Source organism: Engraulis encrasicolus, chromosome 1, assembly GCF_034702125.1.
Source record: "Engraulis encrasicolus isolate BLACKSEA-1 chromosome 1, IST_EnEncr_1.0, whole genome shotgun sequence".
Taxonomy (NCBI): domain Eukaryota; kingdom Metazoa; phylum Chordata; class Actinopteri; order Clupeiformes; family Engraulidae; genus Engraulis; species Engraulis encrasicolus.
This window is the reverse complement of record NC_085857.1, coordinates 50,616,790-50,636,323: the sequence shown is the minus strand read 5'-3', so window position 1 is coordinate 50,636,323 and position 19,534 is coordinate 50,616,790. Positions and strand designations below refer to the sequence as shown.

Below are 19,534 nucleotides of genomic sequence, written 5' to 3'. Positions count from 1 at the left end.
CCCTGGCTATAATACACAGCAAAAGGCCACAGTCCCGCATGCAGCACAAACTCCAAACACAAAGGAGAAGATGTGGACGATCCCTGTTACACGCACACACGCGTACACGGGCACACACACACACAGTCACAGTTGTCATCAAAGAATGGGTGTGTGGAAAACATGCAATTAAACACATCATAGGCCTATTTACCTTCGACATTTATTGGTAAGGCGGTTGAATTTGTTGCCCCTCTTTCATTCCTGGCCTCACAGTAGTACTGTCCTGCATCCTCAGAGCTGATGTTGAAGATGGTGAACTGCTGTCCTGATCTTACTGGAGTGGACTCGTCCTCCTTAAACCAGGTGTAGCTCTCCACAGGTGGGTTGGCATCACTGCTGCAGGTCAGAGTCAGTGATGTACCTGGCAGGATCTTTCCGGAGGGCCTCACAAACACCAAGACATCATGTGGAGGATCTGGGAAATTGGACACGCGCTGCAGATTATGTCAGGCAACAATTTATCTTCTTGCACAGTGCAGTGATCTCCGTAGGCCAAGAGGGAGGACTCTCATGTTCTCCAACAACACAGAAGTAGCTAAACAATGACCACCAGGGCTATGAATTAACTTTTTTTTCAATTTGGCTGGTAGATATTGACTATTGATATTGATGAATTTTACCAGCCAAACATACACTTATGATGAAGCCAGGTTTTCTCTCCAACCAGCCAACCTGAATTTTCACCCGTATTTGGCCAGTGCTCATTTAGAGAGTCTTGATGACCACTGTCTACTGCCTATATCTCAGCCTCAGATAGCTATTGTGTTAATGTGAAAGAACGGCTTAGAGCAGAAGGGAGGTGTGCACACTAAAATAGACAAAAAGGGCAACTTGGGCCATTACTGGGGTCCACGAACGTGTTTATTTTTATTTTCTGTACATCCCAAATGCAACACCACTTTTGCATAATGTGAAAAAAAACTTAATACAGCTTACATATTTAGTGATCTCTGTGAAAATACGCAATACGTGACAGATGAAAGAGGTAACAATCACTGTACTCGGGGTAGAAGTAACAATCTACCCCCCCCCCCCCCCAAGCCAGTCATGTATATAAATCAGACTGTGTGGGGGCCCCCTATATACATGGGGCCCTGGTGACTCAGTCACACTTTACCCCCTTGAACAACACCCCTGGCTGTACTTACACAGTACGGTGACCCTTTTAGGCCTAGAGGGAACACTCCCATGATCTTCAACAGCGCAGGAGTAGTTGCCGGCGTCGCCTCTGGTGACATGCTCAATATGCAGCTGCTTCCTGTGGGTGCTCTGGTGTGCGCGCACACAAACACACACACGCACGCACGCAAACACGCACGCACAAACAAGCACACAGGCAAACATTGACACACGCGCGCACGCACACACGCAGGCACACACACATTTACAATTTTAATACAATTACTGTACCATACTATAATTCTTATAAGTTAGATGTTAAATTACCAATATCATGTAAAGTTATATTATTACAACTCTTTACAAAAAAAACTGTTTTAAAAAAATGTACACCTTATACTCCTCTGAGTTGTTGCCCTGCTGTGGTTGTGTCTCTATGGGGCGTCCGTCCTTTGTCCAGGTGTAGGACGCGTCGTTGGCCAGAGGGCAGCTGGAGTCACAGCTGAGAGTGAGGGACTCTCCCATGGCCACTGCTGAAGGACCATTTACTTGCAGCTCTGTATGTGGTAATCACCAGCCCATGACAACAGACAAGTCAAAATAGGTAGATCTAGATAAAGAGCAGACAGACCAACCGACAGACAAACAGATAGAGACACATGGAATACAGGCAGGGAGTCACAGCAAAGAGTGAGGGAGTCTTCCCTTGCTACTGCTGTAGGCCCTTTTACCCGTAGCTCTGCATGGGCTAGACAACCATGACATCAGACAGGTCAAGACACACAGGCAGGGAGACAGATGGAAATAAACAGACAGACTGTGTTCCTTTTGCCTAGCCAATGTAAGAGACATTTGGTTTGTTTTCCACGAAAAAGGGGCATGAAACACATTCACGAGCAGAGTACCCGGATAGCTGTTCATGCGTATTGCAGCTGTCCTAAGCTTTGCCCTCATATGGTATTCCAAAAACATGTAAATGATAAACCCCTTCAGGCTCTTCTAATAGATGATTTACCACTACTTTAATGTAATGTAACACACAGTCACGGTTGTCATCAAAGAATGGGTGTGTGGAAAACATGCAATTAAACACATCATAGGCCTATTTACCTTCGACATTTATTGGAAAGGCCATTGAATTCGTTGCCCCTCTTTCATTCCTGGCCTCACAGTAGTATTGTCCGGCATCCTCAGGTCTGATGTTGGAGATGGTGAACTGCTGTCCTGATCCTACTGGAGTGGACTCGTTCATCTTAAACCAGGTGTAGTTCTCCACAGGTGGGTTGGCATCACTGCTGCAGGTCAGAGTCACTGATGTACCTGGCAGGATCTTTCCAGAGGGCCTCACAAACACCAAGACATCATGTGGAGGATCTGAGACATTGGACGCGCGTGTGCACACACACACACACACACACACACACACACACGCACACACGCACACACACTTCTTCAAACTTACTATACTGCAGTATATAGTGCATGCGGACTTCACGGATCACACACACCCCTGATTTATACATAATACTTAACTGCTGCAGATTATGTCAGGCAACAATTTATCTTCTTGCACAGTGCAGTGATCTCCGTAGGCCAAGAGGGAGGACTCTCATGTTCTCCAACAACACAGAAGTAGCTAAACAATGACCACCAGGGCTATGAATTAACTTTTTTTTCAATTTGGCTGGTAGATATTGACTATTGATATTGATGAATTTTACCAGCCAAACATACACTTATGATGAAGCCAGGTTTTCTCTCCAACCAGCCAACCTGAATTTTCACCAGTATTTGGCCAGTGTTCATTTAGAGCAGGGATGTCAAACTCAGGCCCGGGGGCCAAATTTGGCCCGCGGAGCCATTTTATTTGGCCCACAAGATCATTTAAAATATGTATTACAGTTGGCCCACTATTAATATTTAACGTAATAATACTTGAACATGAAATGTAATGTGTCACAGGAATATGAGCCCAGGACAGTGAAAAGCCCCAGAAATGGGCAACAGAATACTGTAATTTGCAGGCACATTGATCTATAATGGGACTCTGTTTGTGGAATTTACATATGAATATTACGGGGTTTTTTTTATTAAATGTTGAGCTTGGCCCTCGACTTCGCTACAGATTTTTATTTTGGCCCTCGGTCGATTTGAGTTTGACACCCCTGATGACTGTCTACTGCCTATCTCAGCCTCAGATAGCTATTGTGTTAATGTGAAAGAACGGCTTAGAGCAGAAGGGAGGTGTGCACACTAAAATAGACAAAAAGGGCAACTTGGGCCATTACTGGGGTCCACGAACGTGTTTATTTTTATTTTCTGTACATCCCAAATGCAACACCACTTTTGCATAATGTGAAAAAAAACTTAATACAGCTTACATATTTAGTGAAAATACGCAATACGTGACAGATGAAAGAGGTAACAATCACTGTACTCAGGGTAAAAGTAACAATCACTGCACCCCCCCCCCCCCCCCCCCCCCCCCCCCCCCCACCCAAGCCAGTCATGTATACAAATCGGACTGTGTGTGGGCTCCAGGGCTTGACACTGGCACCTGCCAACCGGCCAAATGCTGGTAAAACTTGGCTGTGGCTAGTAACAATTTCAGTGCCACTAGCCACTTTGGCATGTAGCTTATTCTATGGTATGACATATCAGAGTAGCGTATATTCTGCACTTTTCCCCTTGTGTATCAATTGTTTGTATTTAAGTCCAAGAAAAAAAATAGTTACTCAGTTTCTATTTGTTTGTTTTATTTCCATGTAGAAACTCGTGCACTCGTGCATTCAAGCACCTCATCTTCTGAGGTCAGATGTACAGCGTCATGACAAAAAAAAAATCGAATTCATGGCTAGTAGAATAGCTGGATGGCTAGTGACTCGGGAAAACCACTAGCCACAGTGGCCGGCAAGCGAAAAAGTTAATGTCAAGCCCTGGTGGGCTCCGATATGTACATGGGGCCCTGGTGACTCAGTCACACTTTACCGCCCTGAATGACACCCCTGTCTGTACTTACACAGTACGGTGACCCTATTAGGCCCAGAGCTAACACTCCCATGATCTTCAACAGCGCAGGAGTAGTTGCCGGCGTCGCCTCTGGTGACATGCTCAATATGCAGCTGCTTCCTGTGGGTGCTCTGCTGTGCGCGCACACAAACACACGCACGCACGCAAACACGCACGCACAAACAAGCACACAGGCAAACATTGACACACGCGCGCACGCACACACGCAGGCACACACACATTTACAATTTTAATACAATTACTGTACCATACTATAATTCTTATAAGTTAGATGTTAAATTACCAATATCATGTAAAGTTATATTATTACAACTCTTTACAAAAAAAAACTGCACACCTTATACTCCTCTGAGTTGTTGCCCTGCTGTGGTTGTGTCTCTATGGGGCGTCCGTCCTTTGTCCAGGTGTAGGACGCGTCGTTGGCCAGAGGGCAGCTGGAGTCACAGCTGAGAGTGAGGGACTCTCCCATGGCCACTGCTGAAGGACCATTTACTTGCAGCTCTGTATGTGGTAATCACCAGCCCATGACAACAGACAAGTCAAAATAGGTAGATCTAGATAAAGAGCAGACAGACCAACCGACAGACAGACCGACAGACAGACAGACAGACAAACAGACAAACAGACAGATAGAGACGCATGGAATACAGGCATGGAGTCACAGCAAAGAGTGAGGGAGTCTTCCCTTGCTACTGCTGTAGGTCCTTTTACCCGTAGCTCTGCATGGGCTAGACAACCATGACATCAGACAGGTCAAGACACACAGGCAGGGAGACAGATGGAAATAAACAGACAGATAGGCAGAGAGATAGACAGACAGATACATGCAGCCAACTCAGTCAGAGAGAGAGAGAGAGAGAGAGAGAGAGAGAGAGAGAGAGAGAGAGAGAGAGAGAGAGAGAGAGGTAACATAAAAGCTTGACGAAATACATTTTATAACCTTTTTATACCTCTGACAGAGAGTTCCATGCCTGGCTGTCCAGTCCATTTCTCCAGATCCACATTGGTGATGATCCTGCAGAAGTACGTCAGCGAATCTGCCGCGGTCACACCAGCCAGGCGGAGAGAACAGCCATTGGTGTTACAGCTGGCATTAGCCCTGCCCTGATGGTTACAAGATACACCTGGGTAAGTCAACCCTCATGTTGTGTTCGTTTTGAGGTTAAAGATCTGGGGTCCGTTTCTCGATTCTTGTCGTTGCTAATCGTCTTAAGACCGTCTTAAGACCGTCTTACCGTTCCGTTGGATTTAGTGGTGAGCGTTGCTGTCGAGAGAGTTGAGTTGCTCTTACGAAGGACTTTGCTAACGTCGTTAGCAAAGACGCTTTCGAGATACGGACCCCTGCCGCGGTGACATCAGCTAGGCGTAGAGAATAGCCGTCGCTATACGCATGAACAGTGTGACATGTGCCGTGTGCCATGTGCGTTAAGACCTTTTTATGGGAAAACATTGGGGGGAAAGCCAATCCAAGTCAAGTGGTGGCGTTGGGAAAGAATAAACGAAAGAAAAGGACCTGTAGACTAGCGTTGTTCACGCGAAACATGCCGAAAAACATGTTGTGTTGCCAGCTGTTCAAATTATATTACATAGCCAAACAGCTGTGGCTAAAGCATGGACTGTGTTCCTTTTGCCTAGCCAATGTAAGAGACATTTGGTTTGTTTTCCACGAAAAAGGGGCATGAAACACATTCACGAGCAGAGTACCCGGATAGCTGTTCATGCGTATTGCAGCTGTCCTAAGCTTTGCCCTCATATGGTATTCCAAAAACATGTAAATGATAAACCCCTTCAGGCTATTATAGATGATTTACCACTACTTCAATGTAATGTAATGTATGGTAATGCAATGTACTCAAGGTTAACTCAGTCTTATTTACCACTGATATAGGTTCTTGGAATTACCCACCTGGTGTCGAGACTGCTCAAGAAGGTCGGGTCCTGCAGCTCCTGTGCCTGAGGTGGTCCAGTAGGCTTTGGAGAATGCTGTGTTGTTAGGGTAGGTGTACATACAGGACATCTCCACTGTAGTCCCTGTTAAGGCACATATATGCCGGGAGGGATAGAAGACGTTCCACTGTGATCCACCAGCCACTGAAGCAAGACAGTACCAAGAGAAGGCAAGGAAGGAGGCAAAATGTTAACATATTCATATTGCATTGTTAACTTTATGAACACATACAGTAGACCTACATCAACACAAACTGACACAGATAGCATCAACAACTACTACTACGACTATACAGCAAACAGCTAGTACTACAACATCTACAACTACTTCTGTTACTACTAGTGCTACTAGTAGTAGTACTACTACTACTACTACTACCAGAGCTGGACGGGTAATCTAGCATTCAGGGCATATTCCAGGTCTGCTGACAATCTCCAGGGAACAACATAGTTGCTTTTGTTTATTTCTTGAGGGGGTAAGGCTAGGGGTGTAGATAATAATCGAAATGTATTGATGTATCGGCCGGCGATATCTAAAATAATCAAATCGCTGAGCCCTGCCAATTCCCTAGCTCCATAACATAATAGTAGTGGTTTTGATTTACACCCCAAGGTAGGGCAAGTGGTCCATCTCAACATAGCCAGTGGGTTATAATACAGAAACGGGTTATGTGTGGGAGGTGCCAGATATGCTAAAAATGCCCGACCGACTTGATTTTATTGCCCCAGTCCAGCCTGACTAATGCTAATAATAACTGTCACTTACAACACTTGCTCCACAAGCCACTGAAGCAAGCATAGGTGTCACATTAGTGGTGGGGGGCACAGACCTTTTTGACCCCCCAAAAAGTAAAGGTGGAAGGGCAAAACACTCCAATAGTGATGAAAATGTTGATAGTTATCTTCTATGCCTGTGCACATACTTTTTACAACATTTTACATTTTTACCTGAAGCAGGTGGCTTTGGAAGCAGTTCAAGACAAAAGCAAAGGGCAACATACAAAGCATAAGTGCAAAGGTCATTCGAAATCAGTGGTTCCAAATATTTAGCGACTTTTTGACGGTCCTGGTGACAGAAAAACCCCTCATCTAGCGCCTTTAGCGACTTTTTGGAGCATCTGGCGACTTTTTAAAATGCGCATTTTCAGTGACAAATTCATAGTTTTCCACATAATTGTGACTGAGCCGCCATCAGAAACGTTTCCCACAGTTAAGCAGGGCTGCAGATTAACTCTGATCTCCAAAAAGTAGCAAGAACCGCCCATTTCTACTGTGGGCGAAGGCATGTGGGCATGTTTCCTGTAGACCAGCACGCTGTGTGTGACGCTGTGACATCATCTGACGTCATCTAGCGACTTTTCAGCGAGCCAATAGCGACTTTGGCTGATTTACTTTTAACAACACTGTTTGAAATGGGTCATTCCACGCCAAATCTCCGAATCAACCCGCACGACCATCTCAGATTTGGCAGAAAAAAATCAAGGAGGTTCACAAACGTCCCAATAAGAAAAGTGCAAAATTATAGCTCTCAACTCTTCATAGTTTTGTCATTAAAAATGTTTTTGTCAGGTACCCCCCTGAGAGTTCTCAGAGAGCCCAATTTCAGATTGCCGTATCTAAAAAACTACTTTAATAAATTTAACAAATTTCAAGGGGTAACATTTGGAACATGTACTTGTGAAATGTGGATTTTCACACATCCTCTTGTCATTTACCACCGTTTTCTGGGGGCTTAAAGTTGCTTGAAAAATTCTCACCTTTGAATTTGTGGGCATCTTTGAAGGACTGTGGTAAGCGCAGTTTTAAAGACAGAGATTTGATATAGTGGAGTCGTAGGCATATGCATTTTTTCTCAGTCATTTCAAATTGATGTTAAAGTTTGGTTTTCACTTCCAAGTTGAAGTTTAGGGTCTATAGAACAATTTGAGTTCGAGTGTCAAACACACAGATAACAAAATGGCCTGCTGGGGGCGCTCTAAAATGTATAAACTGCTATAAGTTTTGATTAGTTTAACCAAATGTAACATATGAGGTATGTATGGATTCAGCATTAAGAGGAGAAACTGGTGAGCTAAGTATTTGGTCACCAGATTAAAGACACACTATGTAATAAACACACTTTTAGCCCATGGACAGCAAAATTCAGGGTTTTTTTTAGATAAAGGGTGGAAATGCCCCCAAAGTTGCAATGAAACATAATTTATTGTTACAAGCTATTGTAAATAAAGCCTGGGATATCATTCAACTTGATTTGTTCAGAATATCCCTGAAGCACAAAGATACCTAGTATACCTATACGCAAATATGGCTGCATAAAGCCTATGTCATACTTAGCACCCAACTTGCAACTTTGAGTTTGTGAATTTAGGATTATTAGTACCATCTTTTTCAATCAAGCCATATTCAATTAACACATAAAATCACAAAAAATATATCTAGAAGAAAATAAATCCATAATATTATTATTATTATTATTATTATTATTATTATTATTATTAAGACTGCATTTCCGGAGAGACAATGCTATGGATGCGGCTTCTGCACACACACACACACACACACACACACACACACACACACACACACACACACACACACACACACACACATACATAAAGAGCTGTCGTATACACACACAGAAATACGAGGGAAAGAGATAGCACTGTGTGTGTGTGTGTGTGTGTGTGTGTGTGTGTGTGTGTGTGTGTGTGTGTGTGTGTGTGTGTGTGTGTGTGTGTGTGTGTGTGTGTGTGTGTTTGTGTTTGTGTGCTGGCACGTGCATGTATGGAGATGCTTCAGGTGCCTTTCAGCAATGGGTGGGTAGGGAGAGGTAAGGATGGGATTCAAACCTGCAACCCTCTGACAGACCAACACCTGATCAGAGAGAGTAGAGAGAGAGGTTCCATTGGCCCATTGTTTCCTGGTTCTATTATGGCCCCCCTTAGGCAGACCTAGGCAGACCTAAGGACTGTTCTATTCATTGTAGGAGCATTATGACACGGCCCTTTAGGCAGACCGGAACCTGGTCGCGTTAGGTGCCCATAGAAACCTATTATGTTGGCATATCTCTATATACTTAAAGAATCTCTGACCTGATACCCAGTAGGCCACTGCCACAGCAGCATATTAGGCCACGGTTGTCCAGGTTCTACAAGGCTGCATGTGTGTGTGTATGAATGAAGATTCTAAAGGTGACAGTTTGGCAGTCAGTAGCTGAGTAATATATGCAGCCTTATCTCCAAAAGTTTTACAAGTTGTCAAATGATATTGACACACAACTGGCATAACCCTTGTTCTTCATGTCAAAGCTGAGATCCCTTTTCTAGGCCAAATGGTTCAGTCAAAAAGTGGACATAGCCTATTCAGGCCTATGCGCTGAGCTGTTCACACATTTTTTCTAAGTGAATGGGGTCACATCATAGGGATTTTAAAACTGCTCTCTCAAACATTTTTGGCTAATGATCTTAACACAGTTTGTATTCAGAGCCAATGACAATGCCTTTACCTAGTCGAAAGGTGAAGCGGTTTAATTTATTCTATTAAAAACCCCAGGACAGGTCACCTCTCACTCTAACTGCCACAGTTTGTGACATCATCATCTTGACCATTCTACCATTCATTTCAATGAGGGGAAAACAGAGAGAAAACTGAGGAAAACGAATCTGGTGAACGAATGAAAGGGGGTAGGCCAGCGAAAAATACACCACCTTGAGTCCTTTTCCAGCTGTTCGTTTTGGCACTCAAACCGTGTCTCTATCTCTAACGCTGCAACGATTCAAAGCCACCATACTAATGAATGGAGGTGAATGGAAAAACGTAGAATAATAATAAACTGTCGATGAACAATTAGTATGCTTTCCCGCAAGCATACTAAATAATAAACTGTCGGACAACAATTAGTATACTTGCTGGGGGCAGGCAGAGGCCTTTGGCAAGCATACTGAATAATACTATAGGACTATTTCATACATGGAAGACACAATCATCTTACCTGATTCCTACCACCTGATGTGAGGCATGGGAACGCCCCCGCGTGACGTAGCCGAACGCAGCCAGATGATGTGAATCAGGTTAACAATCATCTGCTGTTATGAAGACATCTCTGTCATCTGGGAACTGTCCATTTGTTACCAGCACAGTTGACAGGAATACAAAATCTTATTATCTGCATTTGCCAGAAATGCCTGCCAATCTGGTAACAAATGGACAGTTCCCAGATTTGGACTACACTACCAAAGATGCCGTTGCCAAAGATGTATTCCAACTAGAGGTGAAGTGCAGCTGTACTAGTACTTGTACAAATACACCTGCCAGATCTTGGTGCAAGTGCATGAAGGCAGAGTTAAAGTGCACACGTCTGTGCAAGTGCACATGCAATTTCTAAGACTGACCACTGACTGTTATTGTATCTGTTCTCTGTCATAGTTATTGTAGAGTGGAGTATTGGGACACATGTTAGCCATATGTCTTCTGTTTGTTTTTGAATGTCGGAAAAACTGTTGTTCCTCATGGTATATCATCATCATCATTATCCTTATTATCATTATGATTAAGATTATTATTATTATTATTATTATTGATTTACTTTCTTTTAGATATTAAGTTTTTTTGTGAATGAAATGATGGCTTGATTGAAAAAAAGCTGTTACTCATGATCCTAAATTCATAAACTCAAAGTTGCAAGTTGGGTGCTAAGTATGACATAGGCTTTATGCAGCCATATTTGTGTATAGGTATCCTAAGTATCTGTGTGCTTCAGGGATATTCTGAACAAATCAACTTAAGTGATTTTAAGGCTTTATTTACAATAGCTTGTAACAATAAATTATGTTTCATTGCAACTTTGAGGGCATTTCCACCCTTTATCTTAAAAAAGCCCGGATTTTGCTGTCCATTGGCTAAAAGTGTGTTTATTACATAGTGTGTCTTTAATCTGGTAACCGAATACTTAGCTCACCGGTTTCACCTCTTCATGCTGAATCCATACATACCTCATATGTTAAATTTGGTTTACATCATCAAAAGTTATAGCAGTTTATATATTTTAGAGCGCCCCCCGCAGGACATTTTGTTATCTGTGTGTTTGACACTCGAACTCAAATTGTTCTATAGACCCTAAACTTCAACTTGGAAGTGAAAACCAAACTTTAACACCAATTTGAAATGACTGAGCCTAATACGACCCCACTAATATGGACAATGTATGTTCCCAACCATTCTGTGCATGTTGTGTTGAAAGACTGATCTTCTGCAATGAACAGTTTAGAAGATATGAAGTCTTTAAAATGGAAAAACTGAAACTTGGTGCCATCTTTGCCATGTCATTAAAAAAAAAATGTCACGACTCACCACCATATTATCAACAGTTTTGGAAAGATTAGATGTCTGTTCTTAACATATCCAAAAACTGTGATGGTATTCTGCCTCATTTGGTCACAATGATTTTTCAAAAACCCACTGTTGGGTGACTTCCATAACTCCTATGAAAATTGATATTAGTGGCATCTTCAAAATGTTATACAAAAGAAATGACAGAACTCACCACTATGACATTTACAGTTTTAGAAACTGGGGTGGTGCTCTGTCTCATTTTTTTAAGAATGGACTTGTAAAAACGGCTGTGTGACATCTGCAGCTTGCTGCTCTATTGAGGTGGGGCCCCTGCTCTGATCTTTGCAGGCTACATGGGGGCCCTATCTACCAGTATTTGCCATGAGGCCCTATGTGCAATTGTTACGCCACTGTGAATGACTTGAGCAATTTGAGTCAGACATTTTTGATACAAGATATTTGACTTGAGCATTTTCGACACACTCAATATAATACGGCAAAAAAGTAAAAGTGGCTGTTGACAGGTTTTTTTCCAGCTCTTTCTGTAACTACATTTCAGTAAATCAAAGGTTATAGACGTGTGTAAACTTCATCTTTAGGCACTGAAAACCAAATACCGGAATAAAGTGATGAAATGTTGAATCACTGAAACATCCCCGTAGATCTTGAAACAAGTACATCCTGACTATCACCACATCTCAATGCTTTTTATTACAATTTATAACAATCTTTAACAACTTGTTTATCAACTTTGATGCAGTTCTGAGGTCTACTGTGGATTGTTTTGGATTGTTTTTAGGATATTACCTGATATCATGTGATTAGTCTCTCTACATTTAATTTGTGCTTCACTCCATGTACTCATGTATGTCCATTTGTGCATACCCAATAAGGTTTATGAAGAACATCAAACATTAATGTTTACGTTGCTCAGCTCTGTGAAAGAGTTGACCCTTAATGAGCATTTAGTCAGTATTGCAGTGGTCTAGCACCATGCTCAGGGTAGCTCAGTCATGGTGATTGGAGGGGCAGGACAGCTGTTTAGTCAGGTTACCTCCTTACGAACAGTCTCCTCCTTTTGTATCATCACTGTTTTTTTCTCTTCTCCATGATAATAAAAGTGTCCCACCCCCCCAAAAAAACCATGACAAAGGTGACCTGTTCATAGAACTTGGCCCCGCCCCAGTCCTAACCATGACCGAGGAACCTAGCGCATTGTATTGGTTCATGGCAAAGGTCTGTGTGTTGAATCATTTGATATGCACCTCTACTAACAGAGCAAAGTTGCAGAAGTGATGGGAAATTTGAAATGTATTGAAGTAAAATATCAAAACATCTTTACGGCTAAAAGATACTTGTTCATAAAATCGTATGCTGAAATAAAGTATGTCAATCATTCTGTATCAGGACAATGTGATAACAATATGCTTTACCAATCAGAATGATTCAATTAATTTATCACTACTGCAATTCAAGACTTACTTTACGGTATAATAGCAAAATGTTAACTCCTACAGTGTTGAGGTTTAAACACATGGCCATAACCTTTAATTCACAAACATTTAGTTACCAAAAAATGTAGTTACCTAAAAGCTAAAAGAAAAAGAAAAATAATAATGGTCAGGGATTAAAGTTCTCCGGCATATACCGGATTTCCGGCTTGTAGCGATTGCCCGTGGGTTAATTTGTTTTTTAAATACTCGGAAATAAATTGACGGTAAATAAATAAATAAAAAGACAACCGTAATCCCTCCTGCGTTTGTCAGCCAATGGTAGCAAAGGAGCTCACTAAAACCAGAAATGTTCTAAGCTATGAGATAGGCATCTGTCATTGGCTCCCATTATAGCCCCGTTGGCGCACGCAGCCAAGTAAAAGATGAATGGGAGCCTATTGGGCTAAATGGCTCAGCAGGGATTTGTAACGATTCTGTTCTCTGGTTTGTAAAGATGTGTGCACATTCTGTACCTTATCATGGAAGTTGTATTAGAAGTGAAGTTAAAGGTTCCTGACATGGCTTTGTTCTCCCAAAGACGTGTTAGTTTTGTCCTGCAACACGCTAGCATTCGGCTAATACCTGCTGGCTGAGGAATCTCTGCGACTATTCACGACCAGAGCTGACGAGAGACGTACTCTGACTGATCCTCCTAGCAGAGACATCTACGGTCACACACCTCAACCCCCACCACCGTCCAACATGTTAATTGAAGGTGCCCAAATTCCTAAGGATGAGCGCAGTCATTTCCTTTACCCCATGTACACATGCCGCTTTTCCACCACCTTAAATGCAATAAATAACAGGTGTCCGCAACAATCCTAACATAACTTTAAACACATCGACATCTGAAGTCAGACTTAAAACTACAAAACAAATGGCGTAGTGCCGTAAAGTCGATTGTCACGTGTTATGTCATTGCTATAGTTGAAATAAGGGTCATTTTCACGAATCTAACACTTGACAAGATGCAAACGTGTCTGCAAATGCTTTCACTTACTCATATCTATCGAACGCGACTTCATTGTTTCCAGGGAAAAAATCACACGGGCAGATAGTTCTATGAGAAGCGTACAGCCCCATTGGCACCCATTCATTATTTACTTGGCTGCGATAACATAGCTGCAGTGCCACTCCTGGCCACACCAGCTAGTGGTCGTTCTTGTACAATATTCCATTTTCTTTGCTAAAACTAACATTGTTAACCAATCAGAAGAAGAAGGGGGCAGGTCTTAGGAAAGCGTGCTACTACGAGCACTCGAGCAGTCGCCGACTAGCCGTTCTCATGCCGCGGTCACAGAGCAGTGTCAAAAACTCGCTCTACATGACAAGGCACCTTGCACCGTCTATTGCTCTATGAGCAGAAATATGTGTTAAGATTACTAAACTGCATGCTATGGATTGGTGATGCCGTTGTCGTCAAAAACATAAATGGAACTGGACATTGTGTGTTTGAACATAGCCTACAGAATGTCGATGAGCATACAGTGTTGATAGAGCTTCTCTGCTCAGTGCTAATAATTAGCTCTCCACAACACACAAGGTTCTGTTTTTTCCACAGACGTTCGATCCCTCTGTGTCTTTTCATAATTTCTGAACCCAACTTAGAACTTAACACAGAGCTGTCACAGCCTCTCCCGGAGTGTGGAGCGGTCGAGCGGACCGTTTGTTTATCTCTCATCTCCTAATGTCAACCACTGCCTGTGCATTAGGTAGTTCCATTCAAAATAATGGCTGGATACCGTGATTCATGAATCGATCACCAGATTACTTTCTGGGGTTGTTGGAAGAGGTTGTAGGAAGATGTGCTTCAGTCTACAACTACTTGTGAGAACACCAACAGTAAGAGAATAATTTGTTATTAGTTAGAATTTAACAAAAAAGCTTAGTTTCACTTCAGCATGTTGCAGATGCCACACTCATGCTGAGTTTTGTTAGCATGCTAACTACCGAACTTTTATGCTAATGTTTTAGCTAAGAGGAGTCGAGTTACTTATAATAAACACCACCTACATATTAACTGATATTATCTCCGATGGAAAAATCAATGCAAAAGTATTGACATTGGCGCTGTGTTCAACTTAAAAGTGACTCAAATAGCGCCTAGCAAGATGGCAGTCTGCATGCAGACAGCAGCAAGTTTCATCCCACTAGCTGTAGTATAATACAGGTTTGGTTGTTGGGTGTATAATTCCTGTCATTGGCACGTTTTTAGTCTACATTCACATCTCAAGGTGCCGTTTTCATGATGATTGTGAGATCGTTAAATAATATGTCACATAATGGCTTGTTGATGGCTTTTAACAATCTGTTAATGGGCTTTAGTTTTCAGTGGAATTCTAGTCATTGATTGGAGGCTAAAAATAATACTGCTATATGGTGATGGACAGAACAACTTGAGCTTGATGATGAAGCAAGGCAGTCTTTTTTCTGAGAATAGCCCAATAGGAGAGTAGCCAAAATATTTACAGGGCAGGCACCACAAATTCTGACCTAGAGCTAGCTCTATCCAAGGCTCTATTCAGACTGACTGTACAGCTGAGAAACCTAGAACCCATCTATCTACAGACACAGACAACATCTAGTCCATAGTAGCCACCAAAATGACATTAATGAATTACGTTGATTTGCATTTGTAATTCGTTAAATTTAAAGGTATTTTGCATCATTATTCAGCCATGTCCAGTCATTTGTATTTTCTTTTCTTTAAAGGCAGGATTAAACACTTAGGCCTAAGTAACCAAAGATTATGCTTTTACCTCTGTTATGTATCTAACATGTCATGGTATTTCAATCTTTGTTGGTCATATTCTGCTACACATACTTTTCTCATGCTTTTGTGATGAAATGGCCTATGTAACTACAATATTATGCATAATAAGTATGTAATTATGTAATAATGATTATCGCTACACCCTTTTGGTCTCTTTGGTAGGCCCTATTTGTGTTGCAAAAGTCATTTTGACCCTGACATGGCACCCACATCAGAATAAGATAAATAAGACAAACATAAGTGTAAATACTAAGCTTAAAAAGCAATGAAATTCTCGTTTCACCGTGTATCGAATAGGGTCGCGTGGACGCACCAAAAAGTTCAGGCTCAGGATTTTTTTTTACTTTAATCCCTGAATGGTATATAAATCACTTAACTGTTTCTTATTGTGTGCTTGAAAAATACTCAAGTCACATTTCTTGTATCAAAAATGCCCAAATCAAACTGCCTGTCATTCACAGTGTCAGCCCAAATAGATTGGCACCCAAAAGTCTGCAAGGTCATGATTATGGCCCCTACCACACATTCAGGAGGGCCCTGGACAAATGCCCTGCTTGTTCCCCTATAGCTCCGACCCTGGTAATTCATGTGACTTAGTTATTTTCACAGGAGCTGCTGATGTAACAGCAAAGGGTTTTTCAAGAGTCGTTACAAGATATTGATGCAGAACACCATCCCAGTTTTTGGATATGTTACAAACAGACATCCTGTCTTTCCAAAACTGTTCAGGTCATTGTGGTGATTGCTGCCATTGTTTTGGTATAGCATGGCAAAGTTGCCCCCCAATATCAGGTTTTCATAGGAACAGTGGAAGTCACACAACGGTGGGTTTTTAAAAAAATCATTGTGACCAAATGAGGCAGAATACCATCCCAGTTTTTGGATATGTTAAGAACAGACATCTAATCTTTCCAAAACTGTTGATAATAGGGTGGTGAGTCGTGACTTTTTTTTTAATAACATGGCAAAGATGGCACCAAGTTTCAGTTTTTCCATTTTAAAGACTTCATATCTTCTAAACTGTTCATCGCAGAAGATCAGTCTTTCAACACAACATGCACAGAATGGTTGGGAACATACATTGTCCATATCAAACCTCTGTCTTTAAAACTGCACTTACCACAGTCCTTCAAAGATGCCCACAAAGGCGAGAATTTTTCAAGCAACTTTAAGCCCCCAGAAAACGGTGGTAAATGACAAGAGGATGTGTGAAAATCCACATTTCACAAGTACATGTTCCAAATGTTACCCCTTGAAATTTGTAAGGACCTACTTAAAGCAGTTTTTTAGATACAACACTCTGAAAGTGGGCTCTCTGAGAAGTCTGTTCCAAACGAGTCAGGGGGGTACCTGACAAAAAAAATTTTAATGACAAAACTATGAGGAGTTGAGAGCTATAATTTTGCACTTTTCCTATTGGGACGTTTGTGAACCTCCTTGATTTTTTTCTGCCAAATCTGAGATGGTCGTGCGGGATGATTCGGAGATTTGGCGTGGAATGACCCAAATAGAACATCACTCCAAGAAATTTCCCTGCAAAATAATAGCACGCTACAGGCAATTCTGGTTACCTGCATTCTACAGGTTTTTTTTACACAAAACATCAACTGCAGGATAATGCTGTCTAATGTATATCAGTGCACTACAATATTTCAACAGCAATTGAACTGTTAAAAAACAGTACTCTACAGGATGTACACAGTATTAGTATCGTTAAACTAAAAGTACTCTACAATATTTAGTTATGTATAGTAGATGTGTATGTATAGGTAATAGGTCCATCCCACCCTCCCATCGTCCACCATCACTAAAGTACCTTGATCATGATTTACCATTCCAATACAATACTCTCTTAAAGTACTGGGTTTCTACGTGTGCGGCATGAATGCAGTTCCAGAGTACACAGTGCTGTGTTACATTTACAAAGGCAGTGTGCCAGGTGGGCTTTAATGTATCAGCCCTTGAGGGGGATACAAATAAATGTGTCTGCCAATGGTGATTTTATGAAAAAGAGCATTTAATCTGTACCAAGTAGCACAGCAAGCAAGCAGCACTACAAGCTAGCGCTCAAAGGAAAGCATAATTTGCAGCAAGCACGTAATATGCAACAGTGCCACAGATAATGTCACCCCCAGAGCAGTGGCCACAAAGTAAGCTTTCACTAAAAGGAAAGTAGGCAAGCTAATAGGCAAGCTTGTAGGCAAGCAAGTGCTATATCACGCCTGCAGGCCAGCAAGCAACGGAAGTGTTTATAGATGTTTTTTTTTGTTTATCAACACGGTGTTGTGAGGAGGGGCAAGACACTGGTAGCCAACCATGTGAGCAAATCTTTTGATTGACAGCTGTTTCCAACAATCAGGGGTTGAGTTGTGCGCAGCTAGTTTTGCACAGCCCATGTATAGTCCGGGTTTATATACAGGTGCAAGAGTACCATCTGACCAGACCAATCAGGCATTTGTCAGGTGAATTGAGTAATTGAATAATGGCATAACAGCCCTTAGTAATCAGGTTTGGCCAGGCGCTGATTGACAGATTGGGGCTGGGAATGTTTCAGTCATTCACACTTTCATCACTTAAAAAATAGAGTAGTCTAACTATCAAATGGCATGTGCAATGTGCCACTCATGCTCATGCCTAGACATTTTTTCATGCTTAATAGCATCAGAGAATTTTTAACCAGTGAGAGTGACTGAAGTTCTTCGGGTGGTATTGCAGCTTTATAGCTATCGTGGACAAAATGGATGAAAGGGTTTCAATGGTGCTGCCTAAAATAACTGTTTGGTTCCTCGGTCAATGCTGCTATTGTGAAGTACTTACTGTTTATGCTCAATACCTGGCTCAAAATAATATTTTTTTTTAGTTTTTTTTTTTTTTTTCAAATAGTGAAATACTGTTGCGGAACTTCCCTTAATTAACAGTAATTTCTAACAGTGATACTGTGTAATGTGTTAACACTCAAAGCAAGCAAAAGAGTTTTCAACCGACAGTTAATGTCCTGACAAATTGTGTTACATCCACAAAATGTGGTGTCAATTTATATCAACACTTACTGTGTGTGATGAGGGATATAACTGCAATGAGATATGATGCCATTGCCATCCTCACTGGTGCTGTAAGTTTGTTAAAAAAAAAAACTTGTAAAAAAATAAAAATAATTTTATATATATATATATATATATATATATATATATATATATATATATATATATATATATATATATATATATATATTATGGGCAATGCATAGATTCATTTTTTTTAATCTAGATTAATCCCACTGTAATTATGCTAGCTAGCGAAATAATGATGAAAAAAAACCTTGGGAATTTTTTTAAGACAGATGGCTCATTACACCAGAGCTCATCTCTTTTTTCCAAAATGCATCTCAGCCTCAGAAAAATGGCCATGTTGACACTTGGTGATGAAAAAAAATCAAATACAGATAAATCTATCAAACATTTACGGTATTTGAAAAAAATTACCTCAACAATTCGGCATTTCTAATGGAGAGAGAGAGAGAGAGAAAGAGATAGAGCCACTGACTGTTAAAAAGGGCGGTGGCTCCTTTAAGAGAGGTGGGAGCTAGGCTACTACGCTCTAGTAGAACCTACAGCTCTGACCCACAGCGATTTGACAGTTGTTCTCAATAATCTCAAAGTTAGGATACCAGAGGAGTCACAACTCGAAATGAATTCAGTTTGCAAAAAAAGAAATATCAAGCCCAACGACTGCGCTACACGTTTATTACCGTCTGACATGAGAATATCTCACTGAGTCGCAAATGCGCAACTGTAACACA

General features: G+C 41.4%; 1 protein-coding gene across 1 annotated transcript; it reads right to left on the bottom strand.

Annotated features, from left to right (window-relative positions):
- Positions 1 to 266: 266 nt before the first annotated feature.
- LOC134458042 (B-cell receptor CD22-like) lies at positions 267 to 6,208 on the bottom strand (the record flags this gene model as incomplete). Its single annotated transcript, XM_063210144.1, has 8 exons — positions 6,094 to 6,208; positions 5,142 to 5,315; positions 4,529 to 4,692; positions 4,177 to 4,304; positions 2,272 to 2,504; positions 1,555 to 1,718; positions 1,191 to 1,311; positions 267 to 457 (listed from the first exon to the last, which is right to left on the bottom strand). Coding segments are annotated over exons 1-8 (1,290 nt in total), but the record flags the coding sequence as incomplete, so codon positions are not given.
- Between the last annotated feature and the right edge of the window lie 13,326 nt (positions 6,209 to 19,534).